General features: G+C 37.8%; 1 protein-coding gene across 2 annotated transcripts; it reads right to left on the bottom strand.

The window, feature by feature from the left end:
• Window positions 1–500: 500 nt before the first annotated feature.
• ADD3 (adducin 3) lies at window positions 501–25,943 on the bottom strand (the record flags this gene model as incomplete). 2 transcript variants are annotated; one of them, XM_084245331.1, is made up of 14 exons in its annotated part: window positions 501–793; window positions 1,378–1,473; window positions 3,148–3,271; window positions 8,345–8,431; window positions 8,888–9,007; window positions 9,683–9,940; window positions 11,034–11,216; window positions 12,157–12,255; window positions 12,362–12,505; window positions 12,980–13,129; window positions 13,945–14,025; window positions 15,541–15,692; window positions 19,737–19,875; window positions 25,749–25,943. In XM_084245331.1, the coding sequence occupies 14 exons, from the start codon at window positions 25,941–25,943 to the stop codon at window positions 501–503; spliced, it is 2,121 nt and encodes a 706-aa protein (XP_084101457.1). The 2 variants fall into 2 exon arrangements, with proteins under 2 accessions (XP_084101457.1, XP_084101458.1); XM_084245332.1 differs by lacking the exon at window positions 1,378–1,473.
• Window positions 25,944–26,684: the final 741 nt, after the last annotated feature.

A 26,684-nucleotide genomic window follows, 5' to 3' on the forward strand; every position in this document is an offset into this window, starting at 1 on the left:
AGTGTATACTAATGCTATAGATTCTTAGAAGCTTTTAAAGCATTCTGTTAATGCCCATTGAAACAATGGGAACCCAAAAGGTACAGTCAATAATCATGGTAAAAAATTATAATCTGATTACCAAGTGAAGCAGGTACTGAGAAATAAAAATTCTCTCACTTTTCACTGGTAATTTCTTTCTGACAGATACTACGGAAAGGCCTGAAGTAATCAGACAGATATCTGTGGTGAAGTATAAGTATACTTCATGAGGGCAGAGCTAATTAAAACTAGCAATTGTTTAAAAATTCAAAGCCATTTTGGACATATAAAATGAGAGATGAATTTGAAAGTTTTTTTCATAATGTTTTTCTTTTAGTAAAACCTCTTTCCAGTTCTTAAAGTCCAGTTTGCTACATACCCCCAATCTGATCTACCACTGCATATTAATAATCAAATTAAATGTGGTATTTAAATGTGCAACGTCACATTGTAAGAGTAATAATTATAAAAAGATTTAATTAGGCTTCAACTTTCTCCTTTTTTTTGTTCTTTTTCAGAAAAGAAGGCGTGCGGAACTTCTTCTTTTTCTTGGATGGTGATTTTGAAGGTGAGCCTTCAGGTGACAGGACTTCTTCAATTTTCTCTGGAGACTTAATGGTAATCTCGATGTTTTCTATGGTCGTGCTTGTAGTTAACCTACTCACTCGTTTGGCAAGGTCATCTTCAACCTCATGCATGTCATCCTTGCCATTCACTACCATGACAGGCACGTCCATGGAGATGAAGCTCTTGGAAAATAGCTCATGGTTGTCTACAAAAAGGGGAGGGTTGTTTTTGTCGTTATTTTATAGAAGTAACATCTTTGCTTTATTTTACAAAGCCAAAATGTTTTTTGTAACATAGTAAAGCATTGCTTTAATTCCAATAAAGATAAATCATAATTTTAATAAGCTATGGACCTATTAGCATGATGCTAATTTTCTTAAACAATATAAAGGGAATGAAGCAAAGTTATTAGATCAGAGAGTAAAGGCTAGATAAGTCCCATTTGATGACCTGACAGTTTACTGTAAATCAAGTCAGTACAAATGAGGACGACAACATATATTTCTCTTTAATTTGAGGGTCATTTGGCAGTCAAGTTTGATAAAGCTTTCATGCTTCTAATTTGAAAACATCACAATTTTAATTTCACAAATTCTTAGGAACTCTGGGTTGCTAAAATCTAGATTAAAGTAGTGGTCAATATAAACAGTAAAAAAGTATAAAATTATTAGGAGCTTTAAGTAAGATCCATGGAAAACTTATAAGAAGGGGTTCAATTTCCTTACAAGAAAACAAATGACAAGTCTGAAGACTAACTCAGTGAACGCAATGGGAAATTACGTTGAATACCTTCTAATTTTTCAGGGATATTTTGCGGTGACTGAGTTTGAGACTGAATTTGTGAAACAGATGAAGCGTCATCTGAGAATAATTCCTGCTCAGCATCTGTTGGATAAGAGTTTAGTTAAAAGCCATGCAAAACAAAGAAGCATAAGATTTCAGGAAATGTTAGTGCATTTATCAAATGCCTGTATATACAGAGAGGACAGACTCCTCAGCAATGAGCTGAGCATGCTCAGTTATTCCATAAGTCGGTGATTATTCATTAAAGGAGGTTAATGCGTTAAAATTACTGACTACTAATAGTAACTTGACCATAGTCTGACTGCGGAAGCACAGCTACTGGCAGCCCAGGGAAACAATACATATACATTTAGCTTTTGCCTGAGCGTTAGAAAGCCAAAATAAATTGAGCAGCCAGATGAGAAAATTATAAGGCCTCACCAATGATATGCATTAGTGAGGCAGGATGCTCACTGAATTTTTTAAAACAATACCCAATTAGTAATTCCTGTCAGAACAATATTAGCGAGCTAAAAGAATGCCTTAATGAATGTGGAAGAAACTATAAAGTTTTATATATATGTGTGCATATATAAAAGGTAGTGGCTCTAGAATGCAGTATTTGTTACCTGACATCTTTAGGCTTTAAAAAAATAAGAGATTAAAGACGGATATTTTACAAAATACAAAACAGAGTTTCCAACCTTATGTTAGAATAAACAAATTCAATAATACTATTTGGAACACTGAGTGTCACTACATTAACAAGTCAGGATATCTTCCTTTTGTGATATCGGCACAACACACAGATAAAAACTATTCCCTGGATAATCCAGGTATCATTAGTTCTTCCTACATGATATCTAAACAAGGACAAAAATTCTTTAACCATGGGTTCTATTTTGCTTTGGTTAAAAATTTCAACTGTATGTTGTGAATGCTCTAAAGCAAATGCTATTATGCTCTTTTGGGGTCACAGACTTCTTGCCTATCACCCTAAATACCCTGAATACCCCCTGTGCACTCTATGTAGAATATAAAATTAACCATATATTTTTCAGATGTCTTACGGACTGTCTGAAATTTATCCAAAGACCCAACACAGAGAAACCCTGCTATGAAGAATTTCTTGTTCTTGAGAAAAATGGAGCTAGCATTCACTTAACTGGGGCATGTTTATTAGTGATTCTTAAATAAAATACTAATTTAGGGTTCTGAAATCAGAAAAAAAAAGGCAACCGTATAAGAGTGCTCACATACTTGAAAGTCACTTCAAAATTCTAGCAGTTTGTTTTATATTTTGATTTTGAAATCAGAGTATTGGCAGCATGAAATATCCAAGAAATTTTACAAAGCATTAAAGCCATACACTTGTGAATCTATAGTTATTTCAAAGTAAAAAGCTTTTAAAAAGCCACATACTATGAACTGTTTTTATTCCTGTGTCAACATTTAATTCAGCTAGCAATTCTTTCTTCATCAGGGGATTTCACTTTACTATAGGCAATTTTTTCCTAGTAATCAGATTGCTTTCTGAGGAAAACAGTTTTCTCTACATGTTAAGATACATGGTCTGTGGTAGCTCTTTGCCTTTGAGCTCCATCTATAATCAGTGAAGCACTGAGAGAGATGACATAGAACAATCAACTTTAATAGGAAAATTTAAAAAAATAACAACACTGACTGCCTTCCATTATCCAAGGTGCTCTGCTGTTGGCAGCGTGACTATCCTAGGCTTACTAAAAAATTATCCTAATTATCTAAAAATTAACTAACCTTCCAGGCCTTGCTGTTTACGTTCGATCATCCTCTTATACTCTTCAAGCTCTCCTTCTGTGAGATGACTGAAAGGATTGGGGGGAGCTGGAGGGGCATGATCGTCGTCTTCAAATTGCATGGTCTTGCAAAGAAAAACCCAGACTCATTACCAAGAGTTTTACCTCTGTCTACACACACATGCAAATATATACATCCACACACATATATAAATGTATATATGACGTTAGTGACACTCCACAACAACCATAACAAGAAATGATAAAGTAACACACATGCTCTGTTTAAAATACAACAGATTCGGGGCCTCCCTGGTGTTTTAAGGGGTTAAGCACCGCACTGTGAAGCAATTCGCAGCCTCTGCAGCATGAGTTCGATTTCCAGTCAGCCAGGGAGCAACCCACAAGGGGCAGCAGACCTCTCCTGACTCGCCCGCTGCTCCCTTCAGCAGTGTATTTCGTAAGTTTGCCTGCTCTGTTCCCTGCTCTGTCTCTGGTGAATCCTCTCATCTCCTGCATCTCTGGCCTGTACCCCAGCTCTTGTATGCATAAATAAATAAATCTTTAAAAAAATAAATAAAATACAACAGATTCATTGTATAAAAATTGACAGTGATATTCTCTCAATAAGTCTATGTAGTTCAATATTAATAACTTAAAAAGATAAAATTAATAAGCTAAATTCTAATAATCTTCACATAACTATTTTTAAAACCAAGAATTTCTCCATTTCAAAAAGCTTTTGTAAAAAAGGCTTAGAAAAATGAAACCTTACCACAAGAACTTCTTTAATAGGCTATGAAAATAAACTTGTAAGTATTTATCATAGGAATGGAATTGGTGAGATTGTAACCTAAATTTGGCAGATTGAAACCATGCATTTAAAAAATCCCTCCCACAACCCCCCAAAAATGATAGTAAAGGATCAACAATAAAAATGGTATTAAAAATTGAAGGACAAATGAATGGGAGAGGAGACAGCAGAGAATGAGAAATGATAATACACATTTTTGGAAGACAGGAAGAAGGTGAAGAGATGGGATAGCAAAGTTTAGCAAGTTGATGCCTTAGCTCTGCAAAGAATGTTACAAATGAGAAGCATCCGCATTTTCCCTATAGAGGTCTGGTAGGGCTCAGAAACCAGAGGTATCAGATACCAAAAGGTGGTATTTAACATAAGCTGGAATGAGAAACAAATGCAAAGTGTAAACCCCAAACAGCCAAAGCTCTCCTGACTAAAATGAGGAAGAATGGAGGTATTACACCCTCAGACTTAAACTATACTACAAAGCCATAATAATAAATACAGATAGTACTGGAACAAAACAGACACATAGGCCAGTGGAATCGAACTGAAAGCCCAGAAATGACAAAGGAGCAAAGAATATACACTGGAACAAGGAAAGCCTCTTCAATAAATGGTGCTGGGAAAACTGGAATGCCACATGTGAAAGAATGAAACTAGACTACTATCTCACACCATGCACAAAAATCAACTCAAAATGGATAAAAGACTTGAATGTAAGACCTGGAACCATAAAATATATAGAAGGAAACATAGGCAAAGCACTCCATGACATAAACTTCAGAAACATCTTTGAGGACTCATCTCTGTGAAGGCAGGAAAACAAAGGAGAGTATGAACGTTGTGACTATATCAAACTGAAAAGCTTCTGTACATCCAAAGAGACAGCAACCAAATGAAGAGAAACCACACTGAATGGGAGAAAATATATGCATACCATACATCTGATAAAGCAATGGTATCAAAGATCTACAAAGAGATTACACAAATCAATAAAAACAAAGCAAACAAGCCAATAAAAAAAAAAAATGGGCAGAAGTAAAAAGCTATTTCTCCAAAGAAGAAATGCAAATGGCCAACTGGCATATGAAAAACTGTTCAATATCTCTTATTATCAGGGGTAAGCAAACCAAAACCACAATGAGATACCACTTCATACCTGTGAGAACGGCCCATATTAAAAAAAGAAAAACAACAAATGCTGGTGAGGATGTGGTGAAAAGGGAACATTCTTACATCGCTGGTGGGAAGGTAAACTGGTGGAGCCACTATGGAAAGCTGTGTGGAGAAGCTTCAAAACACTAAAAACAGATCTACCATATGATCCAGTGATTCCACTCCCAGGGATCTACTCAAAGGACACAAAAACACTAATTCAAAAGGAAACCTCTACCCCTATGTTTATTGCAGCACTATTTAAAATAGCCACAATATGGAGACAACCTAAATGCTGCAAAACAGATGAATGGGTTAGGGACATGTGGTGTATATACGCAGTGGAATACTACTCAGCAGATCAAGGGAGATAAACTCATGCCATTTGTGCAACATGGATGGAGCTGGAATGGATGACGCTAAGAGAAGTAAGTCAAAAGGAAAGATAAATATTGCATGGTTTCACTTATATGCAGAATATAGAGAAGCCAAACAAAGGGTCAGGAAAAAGACAAAATTTGCCAGCTCCCACAGAGCTGAGGCCTACAGCAGGGGAGTGAGAAGGGAAGAGGGTCAAAGAGGAGAGGGAAGAGCACAAGGGACAAGGAGATGGGTCACGGGTGCTATGGTGGTGGGAGAAATACAAGGACTACACTGAGGAGAGAAATCAAATACTGTTTCAAAATTAACAACAATGTAGGAAAATAAATTAATTAAAAAAAAGCATGAAGCAGAACAGGTAGATTCTTAGATGCCCTTTTCTATTCCACAGAAAAGTATTTATCTCTTTCCCATCTGCAGATCAGAGGCTATTCTTTAGAACAACTGATTAGAGGGTACAAATTATGGTTGAGGGTTCCCAGAACATAGGTAGGAGACCAAGAGGAGACTGAAGAACCTTCTAGATAATCAAGCAGTCCTAGAAAAGAACTACAGGTATTAATATTTGTGGATTCCTCAGAGAAACAACACAGCATAAATCCAGTCACCCTACAGTGAAGCTCACCAATTCCCGAACTCTGCACACACCCAGAGCCTCTGATTGGCTTTCAATGTCTCATTCTTAAACAGACTACCAATGGTTAGCAGACACTTGAGGCAAAATTCCAACATGGAGTAAGAGACCAGAATAAACAAGAAAAAGGGAACTCAGAAGAGATAAAGGCAGCTGAAGAAAATTTAAAACTGATTCCCTTAAAGCAATAAGAGGAAAATACTAGATTCATCAAAGAAGGGCCCAAAAGTTATTTTTTAAAAAAGGAATATTCAGGGAATAAGTTTTAAAAATTAAAATAAAAATGGAAAATGAAACAGAAGGGTTAGAAATAAAGTCAAGACAATCTCCCATAAAATAGGATTAAAAAGATAAAACGATGGAAAGCAGGGAAGAAAATAATCAGAGGCTTCATCAAAGAGGTCCAATTAACAGTATATCTTGAAAGAAAAAGAAAAACTGAAGAGGAAAAAACTACAAAGTAAATACAAAAAAACAAAAACAAAAACAAACAAAAAAAAACCCAAAAACCAAAAAACCCAAAACCCAAACTGAAGGATATGACTTTGCAGATTGAAAAGGATTATTAAACACTAGGAACAAAGACTACAAAGAGATCTACGCAGGGCACCATCATAGCATTTCAGAACAGCAGGGATGAAGAAAAGCCCTCAAAGAATAAAAGTGGATCAGGGGCAAATAACTAAGGTGGGCTCAACCATATGACTTGGCCTGCTGGGAGCAGGACATCTAAAATACGTCTGGAAGGCTGTGTCCAAGGTCATTTTTGCTGGCTACAAGCAGGGCTCCGGAACCAGAGGGAGAGCACACTGCTCTTCCTAGAATGGAAGGTGATAAAACAGAATTCTATCTAGGCAAGAGATGTGCTTAGAAAAAACAAAGTATACCAAGCAAAGAACAACACAGTGACTCCTGGTGACAAACTGAATAAAACTAGAGTCATCTGGGGAAAAGAAATTCGTGCCCATGGAAACATTCGCGTGGTTCATGCCAAATTCTGCAGCAACATTCCTGCTAAGGCCATAGGACACAGATCTGCATGGGGCTGTACCCTCAAGGATTTAAATTTACCGAAAAGCCAATAAATAAAAGTGGATTTGGGGCCTCCCTGGTGGCGCAAGGTGTTAACATAAAAAAATTGTGATATTGTTGCAGTGACACCTCCATGTAAGGGGGAGTTACCATGGTCCCTGCCCCACTTAATGTGGGTGGAGCTGAGCATCCAGGTGAAGCTTTATAGCATGGAAGGTAGGGCTCAGATAAGAAGGGAGAGTTCTTATTCCTGCAGCCCGCCCGGCACCCTGGTATTTCTGGGAAGGAGACACATGCAGGAGAGACATGTGGGGAGACTATAAATGTCAGCTGTTATCTTGACTTATACTTTGATTTTTGCTCCTTTTGTCTCAAACTTGCCTGGTTCCTTCTGTCGCCTTCCTGTGGTTCCCCGCCAGAAGGTGCCTTAACCTTGTAGCAAGCTTTTGGGCCTCAGGGGCCCGCATGGGGGCAAACCCTATTTCATTGGGCATTAAAACACTTTGGGTGTTTTAATTAGAATATCCTTCCTTTCTTTTTTCCTTTCTATGCATGAAATTCTATTAAAGATCTTTCATAACAAGAGTCTCTCTGTGTGTATGAATGGCCGGATGCTTTAGAGGGTGCAAGTTTGGGTGTCCCTGGGTGCCCCTCAGTTGGGCACTAACAATATAACATTACTGGGAGAATGAAAAACCGTGTGTAAACAGGTTAAATTCTCATCTTCCATAAAAGATGTCACTGCTATCTTCATTAGTTCCAAGATGCATTCTACCTTCACATTTTCTCATCTCTAAAAATACAGGTTCAACTTATAATTAAATGACTTCCTACTGTTATAATTGCCAGAACTGTTACTCTCTTAGTGATATGTAGGATGATATATAAAAACTTTTTCTTATAGTTGATAACATAGATTCAATGAAATACAACTGAGATCTAAAACTGATAAACCAAGAGAAAGCAAAATAAAGATGCCCTTTAGAAACATGAAGGTAAACACTAGAAGTAATTAAAGAACAGAAAGTCTTTGCTTAGGATATTGGGATTTGAAAGTGATATTTTAAGTCTTACAGATTATTTTAAACTTGTGTTTTTATTAACTTCATTAAAAAAACAGTCATATTTAAAAAGGTAAAGAAATTAAGGGAGTAGATCAAAAATAAAGATCATATTGCTTCATGAACTTACAGAAGGAGGCTTATCCACAACAATTCCCGCAAGCAACTGAGATTGTGGTCCTGCTGTTTTCAAGTCATATCGGTTTTGTTCTCGAATCTGAATTGAAAAACAGTAACAACATGTTCTTAACAAATTCTTTACAAGTTCTTTGGGGCAACTATGCAGATGTCCTGTACTTTCTCTCTTCCTGACGCTTAGTACTGTTTGACCATGCAAGAGCCTCTCCAGTTCCCACCACCATAAAGTCCTCTTTTTCCATTTTAACAATACATTAATCTCTTCCACTCTTCTTGACATGTGATTTCCCATTGTCTAAAGGTGTTAGAGCACTATGTTTTTCACTAACACAAGGGCTCTTAGAGGTGGAGATATGCTTAGTATTCCCCCTGTAACCTACTCACCTGTGACTAGCACAGAAGTGCGCAGACAATACAAGCTAAAAATACATTGAATTTAACTTCCAAGTTTTCTGTAGTCAGATTTAATAACTAGTGATTTAAATATAAAACAGCACAAAAATGTCTCCCCTCACCATGGAAGATCACATCTTACCTTATTTCTCTTTTCTAATACCTCATTTGGGTTTGTGTTCAAAGGAACAAACTGATTTGGATCTTCAATTTTGATAGGTGTTCCACTACTAACTTTAGAGGAGTCCTCTGCTTTCATCCACTAAAGAACAAAAAATTTTCGAGAATGAAGCTTTGTGTTAAGAAATATATAGGTTTTTAATAACTGTTTATTCACTCAAGGAGGGGGTAAGCATAGACTGCCAATATTCTAAAGAATTTCACCACTGTATTTAGTGGTCAGTTAATACATATCTCATACAAGCTGGAAGAAAAAGGCTCACAATCAGCATTTACTAAAAAAAATGCTGGTACTGTTAATGTGAATACTTAATTATACCACTAATTAAACTTTCTCCTCTTGGTATCTCTAAATATGAAGCTGGGAATGAAGCACATAGAGCTTGATCTCACATGAACTCACATTCAGAGCTGTCTAGTGAATTAAGTGTCATCAACAGATGATGGCCAAGAAATAACCGAAAGTGACTCAAGGAATCTCTTAAGATTTTGCTTCCCTGACTTTATTTTGGTGGACAGAAAAGGCCAACTCCATGACCAGCATTTTATAAAGGGAATAAATTGGTGATAATCTACAGTATGATAAAAGCACATAGACAGAAGAGCCTTACATAATTCTTCTCATTTACCCTGCACTACAACCTTTAAAGAAGGCTAATAGTCATCAAAATTTCCAATATTTTTGACATAAAGCTTAATTCATGAATAACTAGGCAAAATATTTAGTAAAGGCAAGCCAAGTGAAACAGTGGCATACTGTGATTTTGGTCCTGGGACTGGTTTCCCCATTTCGAGACTCCTCAGGCACATTCACTTTCATGTAAGTATTTGGTGAGTTCAGCCATCTTGTTTTTTCTCGCTGCTGTCTCTGTGCCATGTATTTGAGAGGAGAGAGTGGCACTGCATCATCTTCAAACGAAAAAGCAGTCACAGTTGCTGGGATTTCCACATCACTTTTGTGCCTTGGCTTCTCTCGAATGAGGGGGTGCCTATAAGCATAGCCTGTTCTATACCCCTACGGAGGAAAAAACACATATGAAAAAATCAATTCTGTATCAACACAGCATTTATAATTTTTTTTTTTTTTTGGTTTTTCTTTGTTTTAAAGATTTATTTATGTATTTACACAAGCACGGGGCACAGTCAGAAGCGCGGGAGGGTGAGAGAATTCCCCAGAGCCAGAGCGGGGAGCAGAGCAGGCAGAAGGACCGAAGGACACTGCTGAGGGGAGCAGCGGGCGGCAGGAGAGGTCTGCACGCCATGCGGGACCCTCGCCAGCTGGGATCGAACCCGCGCTGCAGAGGCTGCGGGCAGCTCCACAGCGCGGCGCTCAACCAGCTGCGCCACCGGGGAGGCCCAGCATTTATAATTTTTAAACAAATGATTCAAAATGACCCCTTTGTTGAAAAACAAAGGGGAAAACTTACCTCCACCCCCCCCCCCCCAATAACCTTCACATAACACCAGTTAAAATGAAGCAAGTTGCAAGATCTGGTTAAAACTAACTCCAGCTGACAATGTGATTTGCATTCATACAACTGTTCCTGACAAAGGTAATTTCAAAATTGCTGACTAGAAACACTTCCCTAGCTATAAACTGGTTTTCTGGAGGCTAAGTTGGAGTGCTCATTTATGTCTTTGCTCCTGAGTCCAAAGGCTATCTGCCATCTGACACTTTGTGGAAGAGGGAAAATTCTAGATAAGGTGACATTTGCATGTTTCACTGTTTGCTTCTTTAAAATAGGTAAAATTATACTGGAACACCTTCCTAGGGTCCAGCTCAGCTTCTGGAGGAGGAAGGAACATGTTCCAAAAACAAAGGGAAATGGAAGCATTTTTTTAAAATTTATATATATTTTACATCATTGTTCTTTTTTTTTTTTTTTTGGTGGGACCCTTGCCGGGGGCCGGGCAACAAACCGGTGCTGCAGAGGCTGACAGGCAGCCTCCCAGCCCAGCGCTCAACCACCAGGGGAGGCCCCATTGTTCATTTTTAAACAATGTTTGCTTTCCTATTGTCCCCCTTAGGTGTAGTCCCCATAGAATTTCCTTCGCCAATGCACCCGTGCACCATCATGACATTCAAGTTTGTTAAACTTTTCACCTACCAAATTATCTAGAGTCCTCATTAGCCCTTCAAACTCAATCTCGCCAACCTTCCATTTGTGATGGGAACCCATATTCACGCCTCCTCCTCCAGATGCTGCCACAGTGTGCGTGTAAGCTTTATACTTCTGAAGATCCAGTATAAGCAGATTGTCGATTCCACCTGCTCCTGCTAATGCCTGCACCTGTAGCCAATGGAAAAATATAGAAGCACAACTGTAAAGACTATAATGAGTATTTTGCTTTTCAAAAGGCACAATTGCAATTCAGCAAGTATCCATAATTAATCACTCAGGCTATCAACAACAAAACAAAGTATTGTTTGTGAAAGTAGGCAGTTGAGGTGTCTTTTCCATCTACCTGAAAAAGACAGCTTCCAGGACTCTCACTCTCCACAACAGAAAACAGAGTCATACCTGTGAACATATTTCAAGAAACTAATTGTTTTGCCAAATTTTGAAGTTCTTTTCTTGCCATTTTCCCCATGACTATGTGATAAATACTTTTGCTGAAAGTTATAATTTTAAAAGAATATAGGCATTATACTATGAATTTAAGGATATTTAGGCAGAAGTTAACTTGTTAATTTAATTTGGGCTTTTTTATAGTCTCATTTGAGAAAATGGCCATGAAAGCAAAGAAAGAAGTTGCCTCTTAAAATAAGTTGAAGTTGGGACCTCTTTTTTGTAGCTCTTCTAATAAATAAAGATTATTACCAACTACTCAAAGAGAATCTGCTTGCTTTACTTGAAAAGAGAAAAAAAACCCACATCTTTGCTGGCAGGTGCCTTTGCTTCTCAATAAACACCATATATAACACTAGAGCATGAAAATAGAGAACAGTGCAATTATACTTTTTTAAAAAGTAGGATTATGGAGAAAATGCTGTTTGTGAGACTTAGGTATGTGTGAGTTTTAATTTTCTTTCTTCATATTTTTAATTCAAGAGCTAACTGAGTTGATCCTTTATTCTCAAGTAAAGCAGAACTTCTTTTAAAAAAGATCAAAACAAAAAGCCACTGGCCAAATAGTATTTTGGAAATAAGTAAACACAAAACTCAACCAAGCAAATAACAAAGCAAGAAAAGAGGGTGGGGTGTGGGGGGGCCAGATAATTTTTCCCACCTGAATCTCACAGGCCATCTGCGCATTAAAAATATAATGAAAAGCCTCCTCAATTGTTTCTCCAAGTGCAACCACACCATGATTTCTGAGTACCAGCACCTAAAATAGAATCCCAAAACTTTAAGTAACTGGCATAGCTTACAATGTTTTCATCAAAGGCAAAAGCAACAGAATTATGTCCTTGGTAAGAAACTCTACTACATACCTTACAACTGGGTCCAAGAACTTTTTGCAATTGAATTCTCTCCTCCTGTTCATCAAGTAACCCTTGATAGTCATAATAGGCGACATCTCCCAGGATCAGGGACTCTTGAGAAATTGGAAGGATCCCACACTTCATGGAGGACACCTATTTAATTTGGTCCATGCCAAGACAACACATTTAGGTACTAAATATGTTTTCATAGATATCTGATTCTTAAGTTGGCTCAGGAAGAACCCTATTCACTGTGTTCGTAACAGCCCACCTGCCACTTAAGTACTTTGCTTCTTTCAGAAAATAAAGAACTTCTTAAAATACTACTTGATTCATGTGTATTACATGGGTATGTATGTATATATTATATGTGTACCAAACAGTATGAAAATTCTTTACCCCAAAGAATTAATGACTCAATTATTAAATTGATTAATTAAAAAATTCAAATTCTCTCTCTCTAGCTGTGTCCTAAAATAGTAGCATTTGCTTTCTCAGTATGCGGAATATTATTATTTAAAAGGTGATTTTTGAGTAGCTGGGGCTGAAAGAGTGCATCATGTAAGGCATCATGAAAATAACACCTTTCCCAGAGTGACTGTTAGCTTGGGTACTGGCATGACTTACAGCTGCTGTGGCAAGTGTATGGAGGTGTATCACACACTTAACATCAGGACGAGTCGAATAGATTGCAGCATGTGGACTGAATCCTGTATGGTCAATTTTCAAATTAGTACTTCCCTGATCAACCACTTCTCCTATTATATTGACTTTCACCTGGAAAAACCAGAAAGACATATTTAGTTGGTAGATATATATCAACATTTGCCTGTGTCTTGCAAGGGAAACCAAGAAGTGACAAACTTTTTTGCTGAAAACCAGATTGTAAATATTTTAGACTTTGGGAACCTCTGTTGCAACTGCTAAACTCTGCCACCCTCCATAATACAAAAGCAGCCATTAACAATTGTAAAAGAATGGGTATGGCTTTGTTCCCATAAAACTTTGTTTATAAAACAGGTAGACTGCGCAAAACTTATTTATCAAGAAGTAGTTTTGAAAAAGATCACTGACTTAGAAGCTCTTCATTGAAGGTCTAGACAAGTTTGGCTTTTACTAAGCTGGCTTAAAAATTTCAGCTCCTATTGTACAGGTGAAGATAGTGGCTAGGGGTACTATCATGGAAAAACAAAACAATAGAAGTCAGGCCCTAGCCGTGCATCAAGTGAACTTTGTCTAATTATCTATAAAATATACATAGGCTATCTGTGTGTGTGTGTGGCGGGGGGGGGGGGGGGCGGTTCTAAAATATATTCCAGAACATACAAGGTGGGAAAACATTCAGGAATCTCTTCCAAACATGGACACGTTAACTGATAAAACCAACTCATTTATTAGTCTTTTCAATTATCCTGTTTTTCTTGAACCCTAAAGTTTTTCTTAAAAATCAACATAACTTTTCAAACTCTTTCCTGTTCACTAGTATGTTCTTCCATCCATACCTTCTCTTGTTCTAGCCTGTGCTAAAAGCTACAACCTGTCAGAAAAGCACAAAGGAACAGAAAAAAATAACATAGGAATGAAAATTATACCAAATTGGAGGCTGTGGCTTCAGAAAAAGATAGGCCTCTAGGAATTATTATAATGTGATCTTGCTCCTTACTTATTCTTACCTGGGAGAAAGGAAAAAAACAACAACAACAGGGAATTACTATGAGGTGTTCATATTTTGCAGAATATATTTACAATTAATACTTGATTTTTTTTTTTAAGATTTATCTATTTATGCATATAAGAACTGGGGTACAGGTCAGGAGTGTGGTGGGTGAGAGGATTCACCAGAGATAGATTGGGGAACAGAACAGGCAGATTGACTGAAATACACTGCTGAGGGGAGCAGTGGGTGAGACAGGAGAGGTTTGCTGTGCCATGTGGGTTGCTCCCTGGCCGGGGATCGAACTCGTGCTGCAGAGGCTGTGGATAGCTTCACAGGTTGAGCCTTAACCCCTTGCGCCACCAGGGAGGCCCATACAATGAATACTTTTAAGAGGTGGGGAGTGTGGGGAAGAAACAACAAAGCAAAAATTAAATGTGTGTAACATGAACCTTTCCTTGTGAGGTTTTCTCCCCTCAGCCCTCAAGCATTTGCTAGAAAATTCTTACATTAGTTTTTCATTTATTGGACTTACCTAAAATGCTACTATGGAGTTTCTAAGGTCACTTAGGGTCAGCTACATTCATGAGAAACAATTTTATTCAACCAAAAGTGACAAGTATTGTAATTATGATTGACAACATGGAAATTAAAGGGAAGGGGGCAAAGGAAAGAGAACAGAATCTCTCCCTAAGAAGGAACTGAAGTGGAGGTGGAGGGGGAGACTGAGGAAGGGAGAGGAGAAGGAAGAAAGGTTGTGTGAAGACCGTGCTGAGCATCTGTTCTGTTTCCATCACAGCGTATTTTAATCCTTCTTTGCTTCCCAACATTGTCTTGCTTCCAAATGTGGCAACATGAAAACAAGATGATAATGAAGGAGAAATATGTATATATATATATATATATATATATAAAGATTTATTTATTCGTGCATACAAGAACCGGGGCACAGGCCAGATGTGGGATGGTGAGAGGATTCACCAGAGACAGAGCAGGGAACAGAACAGGCAGACTGACTGGAATACACAGCTGAGGGGAGCAGCAGCAGGCGAGACAGGAGAGGTCAGCCGTGCCATGTGAGTATCTCACCGGCTGGCTGGGATCAAACCTGTGCTGCAGAGGCTGCAGATAGCCTCACAGTGCTGTGCTCAACCACCTGCGCCACCAGGGGAGGCCCAAAAGGGAAAAATATATTTAAAAAAATAAAGACCAGGGAGGAAACTTCCCTGATTCCCTTAATTTTTTCCTGCCCCAAATGCTTTTAAAAGCCACTGATGCTTAGATATAATTAACATGGAGAGAGAAAATTCTGCCAGAGGGATTTCTTCCTGGATAAAAGGAACAACACAGATAAAGAGTGAAAGTTGGGATAATTGCTCCCTTAGAGATAAGATTTAAATCAGGATTAGGTTATGAGCCAACATGCTGGTTCAGGGAATAAGTCTGAAAACTGGATTTAAGAGGAAAGATGAGAAGAGCACAGTTGCTTCCTGGTTTGGATTTTATAAAAACAACTGAAAGCCAAAGAACTCACTGAGATATATGCATTTGCCAGGTGTGCCCATCCAAACAAGTCCACAAGTCTGTACAGGCTGGCGAGTTTACAGCGTGTAAGTTTTTCTCCCTTCACAAATGTGGATGTATCTGCCCCGGGAAGGTCATTGATAGGTGTGACCATGCCAAGACCTGCGAGAGGAAAAGAGAGGTTAAGGTCAAGTAAGCCCTCACCTGGCACTAGTTTCTAGAAAGCAGCCTGAGTCTGGGAAGGTCCCTGTCTTGTAAATCATGATTTGAGACTTACCAGCCCAACACTATATTTCAGTAGTTTATCTTCCTTCAGAAAAGTATGCCGAGAGTACAAACATGTATCCGCTATCTTCTTTGCTTGGTAAAAGCGGTTTCATATAGTACTTGTTCAGCAGTGACTGTCAGGGTTCACAGTACTGGGGGAAATAGTCACATGACCCCCAAGGTGAAGTGTTATACTGTAATCTGCTAATTTTTTGATGAGACAGTCTCACAGAAAGCTACTTTTCTAACATTTTTTAAAAAAGATTTATTTATTTATTTATGCAGAGAAGAACTCTGGGTGTAGGCCAGAGGTGTAGGGGGTGAGAGGACTCACCAGAAAAAGAGTGGGGAGAACAGGAGGATCTACTGAAATACACTGCTAAGGGGAGCAGCAGGTGAGACAGGAGAGGTCTGCTTCGCCATATGTGGCTTAGCTCCCCCCGGGGGTCGAATTCAGGCCACAGTGGTGATCGAGCTGAGACTTAACCCCTACACCATCAGGCAGGTACCTACTTTTCTAGTATCTCTTTTTGTCTTAATTCAAATAAAAAATATTTCAAGTGGAAAAGAAAGCACTTAAACAACAGTCTCTTGTCCTCACTAAGAAACAAAAACTATCTTGGTCTCTAATGACCCAATTGTGAAGATCAACTTTTGCTCAGTCTTCATTTTCCTTGACCTCTTTACAGCTTGACATTTACACCACTTCTTTCCTAGAATCCTTCTCCAGGCCAGTGAGGTACTATCCTGGATCTCCTGCTCCTCCCTCTCTCTCTTTTTTTCCCCCAATGTTCCCATTCCCTTTTCATGCGCTTCTTTCTCCTTCATCAAGTTCTCTTACTTCTCTGCCCCCCAGTCCCCTCCCCCAAAATGTGGTTCCTTCCCAAAGCTCAGTCCCCTCCTCTAGGCTCTTTTCTCTTTGTGCTTTTCCCCATGAGAACATTGTCTACTCCCAAGCCTCCAGCTGCTGCTTCTGCACAGATGACACCTTCGCCTTCATCTCTGACCAGGCCCTGCAGCCCATTATTTGGCTTTCTGTTTCTAACTGCCTGCCACACATAACATGAAAACTTAAAGGGTCTGGAGTGATTTTATTTCCTCTCCCCTGATTTTTCTTACCTTCTCTCTTTTCCCTGCTCCCTAATATTAATGGTACTACAATCCTTGCAGGCTTCAACACTAAGTACTTTGTACTTCTTAACTACTCCTGGGGCACCACGTGTAATTTATCACAAGTCCCATCACGCTTTTCTTCACAAGTCCCTCATTTTTCACACTTGAGGTTACTACCTCACATGCAACCCTTGCAATGAACCTTATTAGTCTTGTCTTTGCCTGTAGTCCCTTTCTTTGTATAGCCATTCTGCATCACACCATCAGACTGAATTTCCTAAAATACTTCCTGTAACCTCACCACCCTCCTGCTCAAAGTTTTGCAGGAACCCAAACTTTAAAAGGCTATAGAGGCCCAGAAACTCATGTAAATGCACACAGTGGGACTGTGCATCATGCAGGCTACTAGTAGCACACACGTGGTTTGAAGGGGCAGCTAAGACTCACCCGTCAGTGGTTGCCATGTGAGAACTGTCTAGACAATCAGAACTTTTAAAGAGAGGTTCCAAGTCAAACTCTAATGTGAAATCATCTAATTCTGAAGTATTGTGAACTTATTCAAAGAAATACTGTTAATGTGTAAGGCATCTAAAACAGTAGAATTTCTGATAAAAATTCAGAGCCAGCCGTTAACCTATCTCCTACTTCCCCTACCCTTCCAACTTTAACTTCCACTTTTCACACTACAGCAAAAATATTACAGGCAAATTGGCTGATTTCCATTCCCTGACCTCTGAACACTAAGACCTAGCTTTCCTGCTATCAGGCCTTTGTGCATTCCAGCAGCACTCCTGGAACACCCTTCCTACCCTGGTATCCAGATACTCATGGGAGTCTCTCCTTATTTCTGTCTCTAGATAGTTTTCTTCTTTCAACTTTTAGAGTAATCTCTTTAGACTCTTTTCTTTTCTACCAATACCCTCTTATATGATTACTTAACCAATATACATAGCTTTGGGTACTATTTCTCTATGTCCACCTGCAAAGCTACTCTCTTAAACATTTCCAACTGCTGCAATGTCTTGGCAACTCTCCTAGCATCTCTGGCATACTGAAATGGAACATCCTTAATTTCCCAAATCAAACTAGATGCCCAACTCAGGACTGTCCTATTTTGTTTATAATGTCATGAAATCTCCCAGGTAATTCTTTACAAAGAAACCATCACTATCTTTTTCAATCATTATCCTGCCTAAAATGGCTTTCCTAGGTGAGACTAAAATCCAGACATGGCTATGAAGACCTATTTATTTTAGCCTCTGCCTATGTTTCTGACTTCACTTTGTTTCACTTGTCTCTTCAAAAACCATGCTCCAGAGCGGAAACTCTATTTTTGCTCTTTGGAAAGGCTGCCAAACTCATTCCCATCTGACATTTGTACTTGTTCCTTCTACCTTCAACGCTCTTTCTCCATTTCAGTATGGCTTGCTCCTTCTTGTTATTCAGATTTCAGAAGAGATGTCGACTCCTCAAGGGAGGTTCTCTCAATCACTCAATCTAAAATAGTCAACTTAGTTACTCCTGTCAAATCACAATACATTAATTCTCTGCATGACACTTTCTATTATTTCACCTTTATCTTTATTTATCCTATATTTTGGTCTTAAGCACAGGTATCTTGTCTGTATTGTTTATCACTGTATCCCCTTGTCCCTAATAGAGTGCCTGGCACTTAACTGTTCAATATTACAGAAAGACTGAACCAAACTAGCCCAACCTTTGAATTTTTCTGTTTCTTCTGATGAACTATTTCTCCCAAGGTAGAAAAGTCAGAGATTTCAGAACTGGTTCTTCCCACTCCATCCCACATCAAACCTGCTAAGTCTTCTCTACTTTTCTATAGCTATTCTTTTCTCACTGAATCTCTTTCTTCTTGTACCCATAACCACTACTTTAAGTTCAGGCACTTATAATTCACACTAGGACTCTTTCAAAGATTCTTTAACCAGTCTGTATGTGCCAACATACTGGTCCACTTAGAGTTCCACCAACGTACTCTCACCTTGCATGTTCTATCAGATCTCTTTTTATGCCACTCCTCTATTTTTAAGGTACTTGAATCCATTCAACTCTTACTTATAAATCTTTAACAAAGAAGGAAGGAGAAAAGAGAAGGAAAAGAAAGGAAAAAAAGAGGAACACAAATTCCTTGACTGTGATGCGAAGGTGGCTGATGTCCCCTCTTTCAATCTGTGCACCTGCCCTGGTTTTATAGAGCGTTCTGTCCATATCTGGCTCGAAGTACTTCGTTAAAGTACTTGAACTCAACACCTTGTGATTCTTGGAACCCTTACGCTGTTCAGCTCACCAAACTGGTGCTCACTAAAGAGCTGTTGAATGAGGAAATGTATGAACCCCTCTTTACACCAGGTTCTAACTATTCCATCCACAAAGCCTGGTTAGTTCAGGCCTCTTTTCCCATAAAGTTTTCTCAGTCCACTCCAGCCAAAAATTAATTCCAACTCTGAGTTCATAGCATGATGACTAATAAAAGGAAATCTTTTATGAACTGTTTTGTAATGTTTTCCTCTACAATAATCTTGCAGCTTTAACCTTTTGTCCATCATGGTATGTCTCTTCAATTAATTATACATTTATCTAGTATGTATATACAAATATACATTGTCTTGTAACTATTTTGTAATCCTCACAAAGTCTAGTAAATGCCTAGTTATGAAAAAAGTAAGAGATTCTAACACTATGTCACTCCCAGTATTAGATGTTATAAACTTAAGGGTTGAACCTGGGCAGAATATACTGTTAGAGACATACAGTGTTCAAAACCGATAGAATTACAGTCTTTTTAACTTTCCAAAACTGACGTACTGAGGGGAGATGAAGTAAAGCCTGAAAAAGAATTGGCCATGATGTAATCTGCAATCTGTTGTAATGCTAGTAATCCAGTTGGGTTGTGGCCTTTCTTCATCTGTTCTTGAATAAGGCATTCCAGGTCTTCCCGAAAGGCCTGTAACACACAAAAATCACCACTGAGCACGTACATCTCACTTGAAGCTGGATGACCTAAACATACCTTGCTTCGATATGATCAATCTTTCCCGGATCCCTCTTCAGACCAGCTTTTATCTATACTATTTTAAAGCAAATATAAGATACAAAATAATAAAAGTGAAATACTGGAAGCAGTAGCAAGAAGCTTGCTTTCCAAGTAGCAAAGAATCACTAGGCATTCTTAACCTCAAAGAAAGTGAGATATTGTAACATCTACTATAGACAGTTTAGATAAAGCAACTCAGTGAATAATATGCAACTAGAACACCAGTACACATTGATGCTAAAAGAAACTTATTCCTTGCCTAGCAGCCTAATCATGCAGGTAAGGGCAGAGTCCTTATTAGAGTGGGGTACCATTGACTACAGAGCAACTTATAGCAAAAGCCTTCCCTAAAACATGCTAACTCAGGGCTTCCATTTTATGATTTCCATGGTAATTTCTTAGCTCCATAAACTGTAAAAGCAAACTGATAAGAAGCCTTGGGAACTTCTGTGACACTGTACTAAAGAAAAGATGTATTTTCTTCAACTTTGGGTTCTGTATGTTCTTGTTCTGGAGTTCTGCTATCTCATATCTTTTTTTTTTTTTTTTTGCGGGGGGAGGGTGGGTGTTAGTGGCAGAACCAGTGTTTTTATAAATCAAAATTCTGAAAATGTAGAGATCTCTATTCCAGCCAGTCTTGAGTTGCTAGTATGATGGCTCATTTGGAAACCTCTCAATTCTTCACGTTAGTTGACACAGCTGGCTTTGTCTTTCCAACACTTATTATATTCATCATCTGTTCTCTTACACATGTCTATTTTCAGTCATTTTAAACAGGAAGGTTCTTGCAATATAAATCATCTAAACCTTGTTCCTCCATTTGAGATTGGTTACATATGTAGTAGAATACCCTGCCAGGCATTCAATTAAATTCTTTCCCATTTCACCTAAGAGGGAGAAGACAGGAAATTGCTTTGGAATCACTATCTCTTTGGGAAGAGTCTTGGAGATCACAGAGGGAAACTTCCTTAAAGCGTGAAACTCCTCTGAGTCATTGACAATAGCTTTCCTTGTAGGACTGGGGATGGGATTCCTGTTTTGATGTAGCATTGATTAAAGTGGTCAGTGGATTAGATGTTTAGAATTTTCTTTTTAATTTGTGCTAATGGTTTACATTTAACAAGCCTTGAAATTGTAAAAGAAAAACCATGGTTAACTGGTATAAACTGCTCCTTGAACTCAGAATCTAAATATGGTCATAATTAGTATTTTTTAAATTACTCAAACATCAACCTGATATAGTAGCAGAAATTAAAGCATTAGAGGTGTTCAGAAAAAGAACTTCTTTTTGAAAAAAAAATAATGACATAGGAGTCCATGGTGGGAAGGGAAAATGTAGTTCTAAGGCTAGGAGGTGGTAGACCAGTCCTGACTCAATGCTTATGTTGCCTTTAGAACAATAGTTGATAGGCATCTGTGCATGAACTGAAAAAGCTGAGTACTAAGTACATCATGAGACAACCTAACTAAGTTTAACACAAAAGAGGGATTCAACCTCCCCGATGCACCATGGTTGCCTGTACAGGCATCTGGGCCAACCGTGAACCTACATCTTCTGTTGGACTGAGCAAGATTAGTTTTCAATATCACCACCATGAGGTAGGGAGGTGCACTGACAGTGGTACACTGAACAGATTTTAGAGTTCTGCATATTGTCATGTATGCAGACAATGCACACAATGGCTATGGAAGCCACTTACAAAGACTTTTGGAGTGTGTAAGCACTGAAGTTCTAGTGATAATTTAGGGAAAGTGTCAGTGCTAAGAGGAAGATGCTTTAATTTCTGCTACTATATCAGGTTGATGTTTGAGTAATTTAAAAAATACTAATTATGACCATATTTAGATTCTGAGTTCAAGGAGCAGTTTATACCAGTAACCATGGTTTTTCTTTTACAATTTCAAGGCTTGTTAAATGTAAACCATTAGCACAATTTAAAAAAAAAATTCTAAACATCTAATCCCATTGACCGCTTCTACTTCATTTAAATATATGACTTAAACCAGAGAATAATCTTATATCTTCTACAAAGACACGTTTATCAGAAAACTCCAATACATTTCCAAGACCTTGTGAAGATAAAATGGTTGTGAGCTATATATAAGATGGATGGATGGCTTCATACAGATGAGTAACATGAGTATTTTACCATGTTTAAGGCTGAGAGGAAAAGAATCCTCCAGATATGCTCATTTATCTTTATATAAACTACAGAAAACTTCTGGACACATGGCAATGGGCCAAACTGCTCTTCTAAGACTTTATCTTCCCTTCAAAACCAAACTCCATTTAAACATTTCTCAGTTTAAAGCAGCCATAACCAATAATCTTGATTCCGTTAAAAAAAAAAAAAGAGTCTACTATGTGTATGACTCACTTATTATTTACAATATCTCTGAGAAGTAGGCATTATTTATGTTGTTGCTGAATATACTACTTTTAATGTTGTTCCAGGAAAATTTTAATATGGATCCCATAGATTAAAACCATTCAAAATAGGGGCTTCCTGGTGGCACAAGGGGTTAAGTTTCAGCACTATGAAACTATCAGCAGCCACTGCAGCCTGAGTTCGATCCCTGGCCAGGGAGATAACCCATATGGTGCAGCAGACCTCTCCTGTCTCGCCCGCTGCTCCCCTCAGCAGTGTACTTTGGTCAGTCCGACTGTTCTGTTCCCCACTCTGTCTCTGGTCAAACCTATCACCTCCTGCACCTCTGGCTTACACCCTAGCTCTTGTATGCATAAATAAATCAATCTTTTAAAAAATGATAAAAAATAAATACAGGTAAGAAAAATCAAGCTAAAGAGAAAATAAGCATAAGGAGGTGAGAGTCAGGGATGAGGCTAAGACACAAAGTACATGATAAAAAACTGTGCATTTGCTAGAGATGAGTCAATTTATCTAAATTAATAGTCAGCATGAGTCAAGATAATCTGCTCAGTATGCTGATTTACAATGGCGTTCAGATTAAAAACCAAGCAGTTGCTCAAGAGAATCACAAATATTTATGAAATTGATGAGAAATTTCTGTAGGGTGGGATGAGAAAGCTTAAATAAAAAAGGTTGAAAAATTTTTCAAGGTCACACAGCTAGTAAATGTCAGAGGCAAGCTACTCAGACAAATGTTTTCTCATTAGTGGAAATTCTTTCTCACTTCCATATATTTCACAACTGGATGGGTGCTATCTTAAAGCTTTGGGATGATCCATGTCATAGAGGCATGTATAAACTCTTCTGAAATCAATTAAGAAAAAATATGAATTTCTCCTGTTAAGGTTAGCATATAGCTTCTATGCAGTATAGGAAAAGAACAATTTTCAAAATAAAATTTCCCAGTCTTTTCACTTCAACAGAGAAGAATTTTCTACTACAAAAACTTAATGGTTTTGTCATGAACATTTATTAACTAATTTTTTGGTGTTTCAAATGTTTCTGTAATATTGTTCAGATAATTACTGAATAAACCAGTGAGTATAAAAACTGGATCCACTGGTTTTAAAATTTATCAATAAGCTTATTAAACTTATGCTAAAGGAATAAAAATTTTATTTATGTTTACAATTGGTACTTACATTCCTACTAAAATCTACTGTTAATAAAATAATCCTTTATCATTGATTCATCTGAATCTCACAGTACAGTCTTGAAATAGATGATGATTTACTCAAAGTTGGCATAGCTAATAAGTAAATATAGTAACGATTCAAATCTGTAACTCTCAGTTGGACATAGAATCTTTTCCTAATTTTATCAGAGTGTGGTTATATCACCAAACATGAAGACAGCTAATAAGGCAGCAGGCATGTTGTGATCAGAAATACTGAATAAGCCTCTTAGGCTAGATCAGAGCATTAGGTTGTAATGATAGATAAAACAAAAAAAAAAAAAAAAAAAAAAAAAAAAAAAAAAAACAAAACCACAACACAAAAACCAACATAGCAGCAAAGGATCCTCAAAGCACTTGTCCTATTACAGCTAGGAATTCTCCCATGAACGCAGAATGAGAAACTAACTTATAAGCAGGGCAGCAAGGTCACATACTGGGCTTCTGAAGTCAGATTAAGCCAACAGTTCCCTGGAGTCTCTCCTAGAGAAGAGTTAGGTTAGAAGATCAAACACAACACACACAAAACCACAGCATAAATCATGTCTTTTTTCTCAGATGCAGAAGAGCAGAGAAGAGGAGGCAGTGGGGGTCATGATGCCTTGAGTACACGAACATATGAGCCTAAATAAGTCAGTGTGTCGGGGAGACAGCTTCTCTAAGATCTGCAAAATCAAAATACGGCCTAAGGAATTATGATTATAATCTTCAAAGTGTTGCTACAAAGGTATAACATGGTTTAAATTAGCAATAGCGTATGTAACTTTACTTATACAACTCCCACAAAAAGAGGTGCCGCTGTGTGCCACGCTACTGCATTTAATTGTCACTTCATGCTTTTCTGTCACATTTAATTGTCACAACAACTGCATGAGGTCCATTTTACCAACAAGGATACTGAGGGTCATATTGAGTTTCCTCATGTCACACAGCTAGTAAGTGGTGGGTAAAAATGAAGATTTAAGCCTAAATCAGAAACAAGCACCATTTACAAATATATTTATATTCAAATGAAATTTATATAAATAGATTAAAACTGGGAATGGTGAGAAAATGGGTCAACATCTAATTTGGGACAAAACAGTCTGGCACTTGGGATCTCCATATCTGTTGGTTAATGTTTTGGCTGTATCCATCACTACTGCCTTGTGCTCTGGTTTAGTCTATGAGGTTCATTCAGCATTCTCTGGTCACAACTTATACTTTTCTATCCTTGCTCACTGTATTTCATCTAAGGCAAATGCTGGTTTGCGCTGTTTCTCTACCTAATGAATTCTTTACCTGTATTCAACACTTGTCTTTAATGCCTTTATTCAACACTTTAAAAAAAAAAAGATTTATTTATTTTATTTATGCAAGAAGAGGGGTACAGGCCAGATAAGTGAGAGGGTGAGAGGATTCACCAGAGACAGAGAGGGGAACGGAACAGGCAGACTGACGAAATACACTGCTGAGGGGAGGAGCGGGTGCGACAGGAGAGGTCTGCACACAGTTATGAATTCATTTTATATATTAAATCAAACTGTTTTTGCATTTTCCCTCGCTGATATGTGACTTGAAAATTTCACTCTGAGTTTGTAAGAAAATTAACAAACCCCTTAAATATGATTTACAAAGTTTAAATATCACCGTGCACACAGAATTTTCACCTGACTTGAGGTTATAGTTCACTTTTAATCTAGTTTGGTGTTTATGCACATATGTGTACTTGCATTAGGCTAATGTAACATTAGCCTTATGTAACAGACCGCCTAAAAAAAACCTTACATATTTCTATGCTTCTGAGTACCAAAAGAAAGAAGAAAAATATGTGCATGGCATATATTTCACAGTTCCCAACATTCCAGTCACATCTTTGTTTTCTTCACAGATATTTAGTCTGAATTGGGTGTCCTTGAAATCACAAGAATCTTTTATATTCCTTTAATGAAACATTATACCCAGAAATCACACAAAGAAAATTTATATTCCCAAAGACAATACTAATTTGTTATTAAAATTTCCAAGTCAAATATACAAATTAGGTGTTCATATTGCCTCTGAAAGACTTGGGGTGAAGTTCACTCTTCCTCCACCAGTCTTGTGCCCTGGGTACATTTTTAAGACACTTCCTACTTTATCATATCAAAGTTTCCAAAGAAAAAAAAAATTAGAACCTTGAAAATATTTCAACTCACAGGACTTTGTAAGATCTGTGTGACTCGTTTCCTCTGCTCCATCATATTGAAGTCTTGGCGTAGATCAGGAGACATGTTCCTCTCCCTAATATATTCTGGGTCATTTTCATTGATGCGGTCGAAGTACCTCTCCTTGTGAGGCATGCTTGGAGGAGGAGGCGTAGTGATCACGCCTTCGCTGGCATCTGAACTCATGCTTCAAGTCTGCTGATACCTCTTGTTATCTGTATTAATAAACACAAAGGAGAACATTCATGATAAATTCATTTTTATTAAATTCTCATTTTACATGGGTTAAGCAGAACTTTTCATTGGCTTCAGTAACAGTTGGAGCTTTCTGTAAAAAGCAGCTTCTCAAAAAATATCAGGGTAATTTTTTTATTAAGGTAAAAACAGATTGTAATGCTAAGTTGGAAAACTATATTTTCAGAGCTAATGAAAACTTGTGGTTCAGTTACAACAATATCATCAGTTACCAACTGCATTTTTACAGGAAGCAACAATCGAAATATCTGAAAGCAAAACAGCATATCTAACATGGCAAAAGTTCACCGTTAGTGAGTATTTTCTGTGGAACTTCTCTTTTCTCTCTTTCTTACTCATGGTTTTGTCTTAGACCAAATTCAGATCATATTAATGACCACTACATTTTACAGTGAATATAATTTACTAGTACTAGAGGAAAACCAGCTTAAAGTTTTTCAAATGATTCAACAACTTCCCAGTGAAAGTGTAATTACTGTGAGATTGTCAGACTATATACTTTAGCAGGTAGTGTTTCAAATCCAAGCAAGAAAACACAAACAAGTCACATGAATAGCTGATTCACTTAATTAGCATGATTATTACTAATACTTAGGATAATCCTTGATTTGATGTCAGGGAAACAAATTCATTTGGGCTTTACAATGGCTGAGCACCTAACCAACTAAAGCT

This window comes from Talpa europaea (genome assembly GCF_964194135.1).
Source record: "Talpa europaea genome assembly, chromosome: 10".
Lineage (NCBI taxonomy): Eukaryota > Metazoa > Chordata > Mammalia > Eulipotyphla > Talpidae > Talpa > Talpa europaea.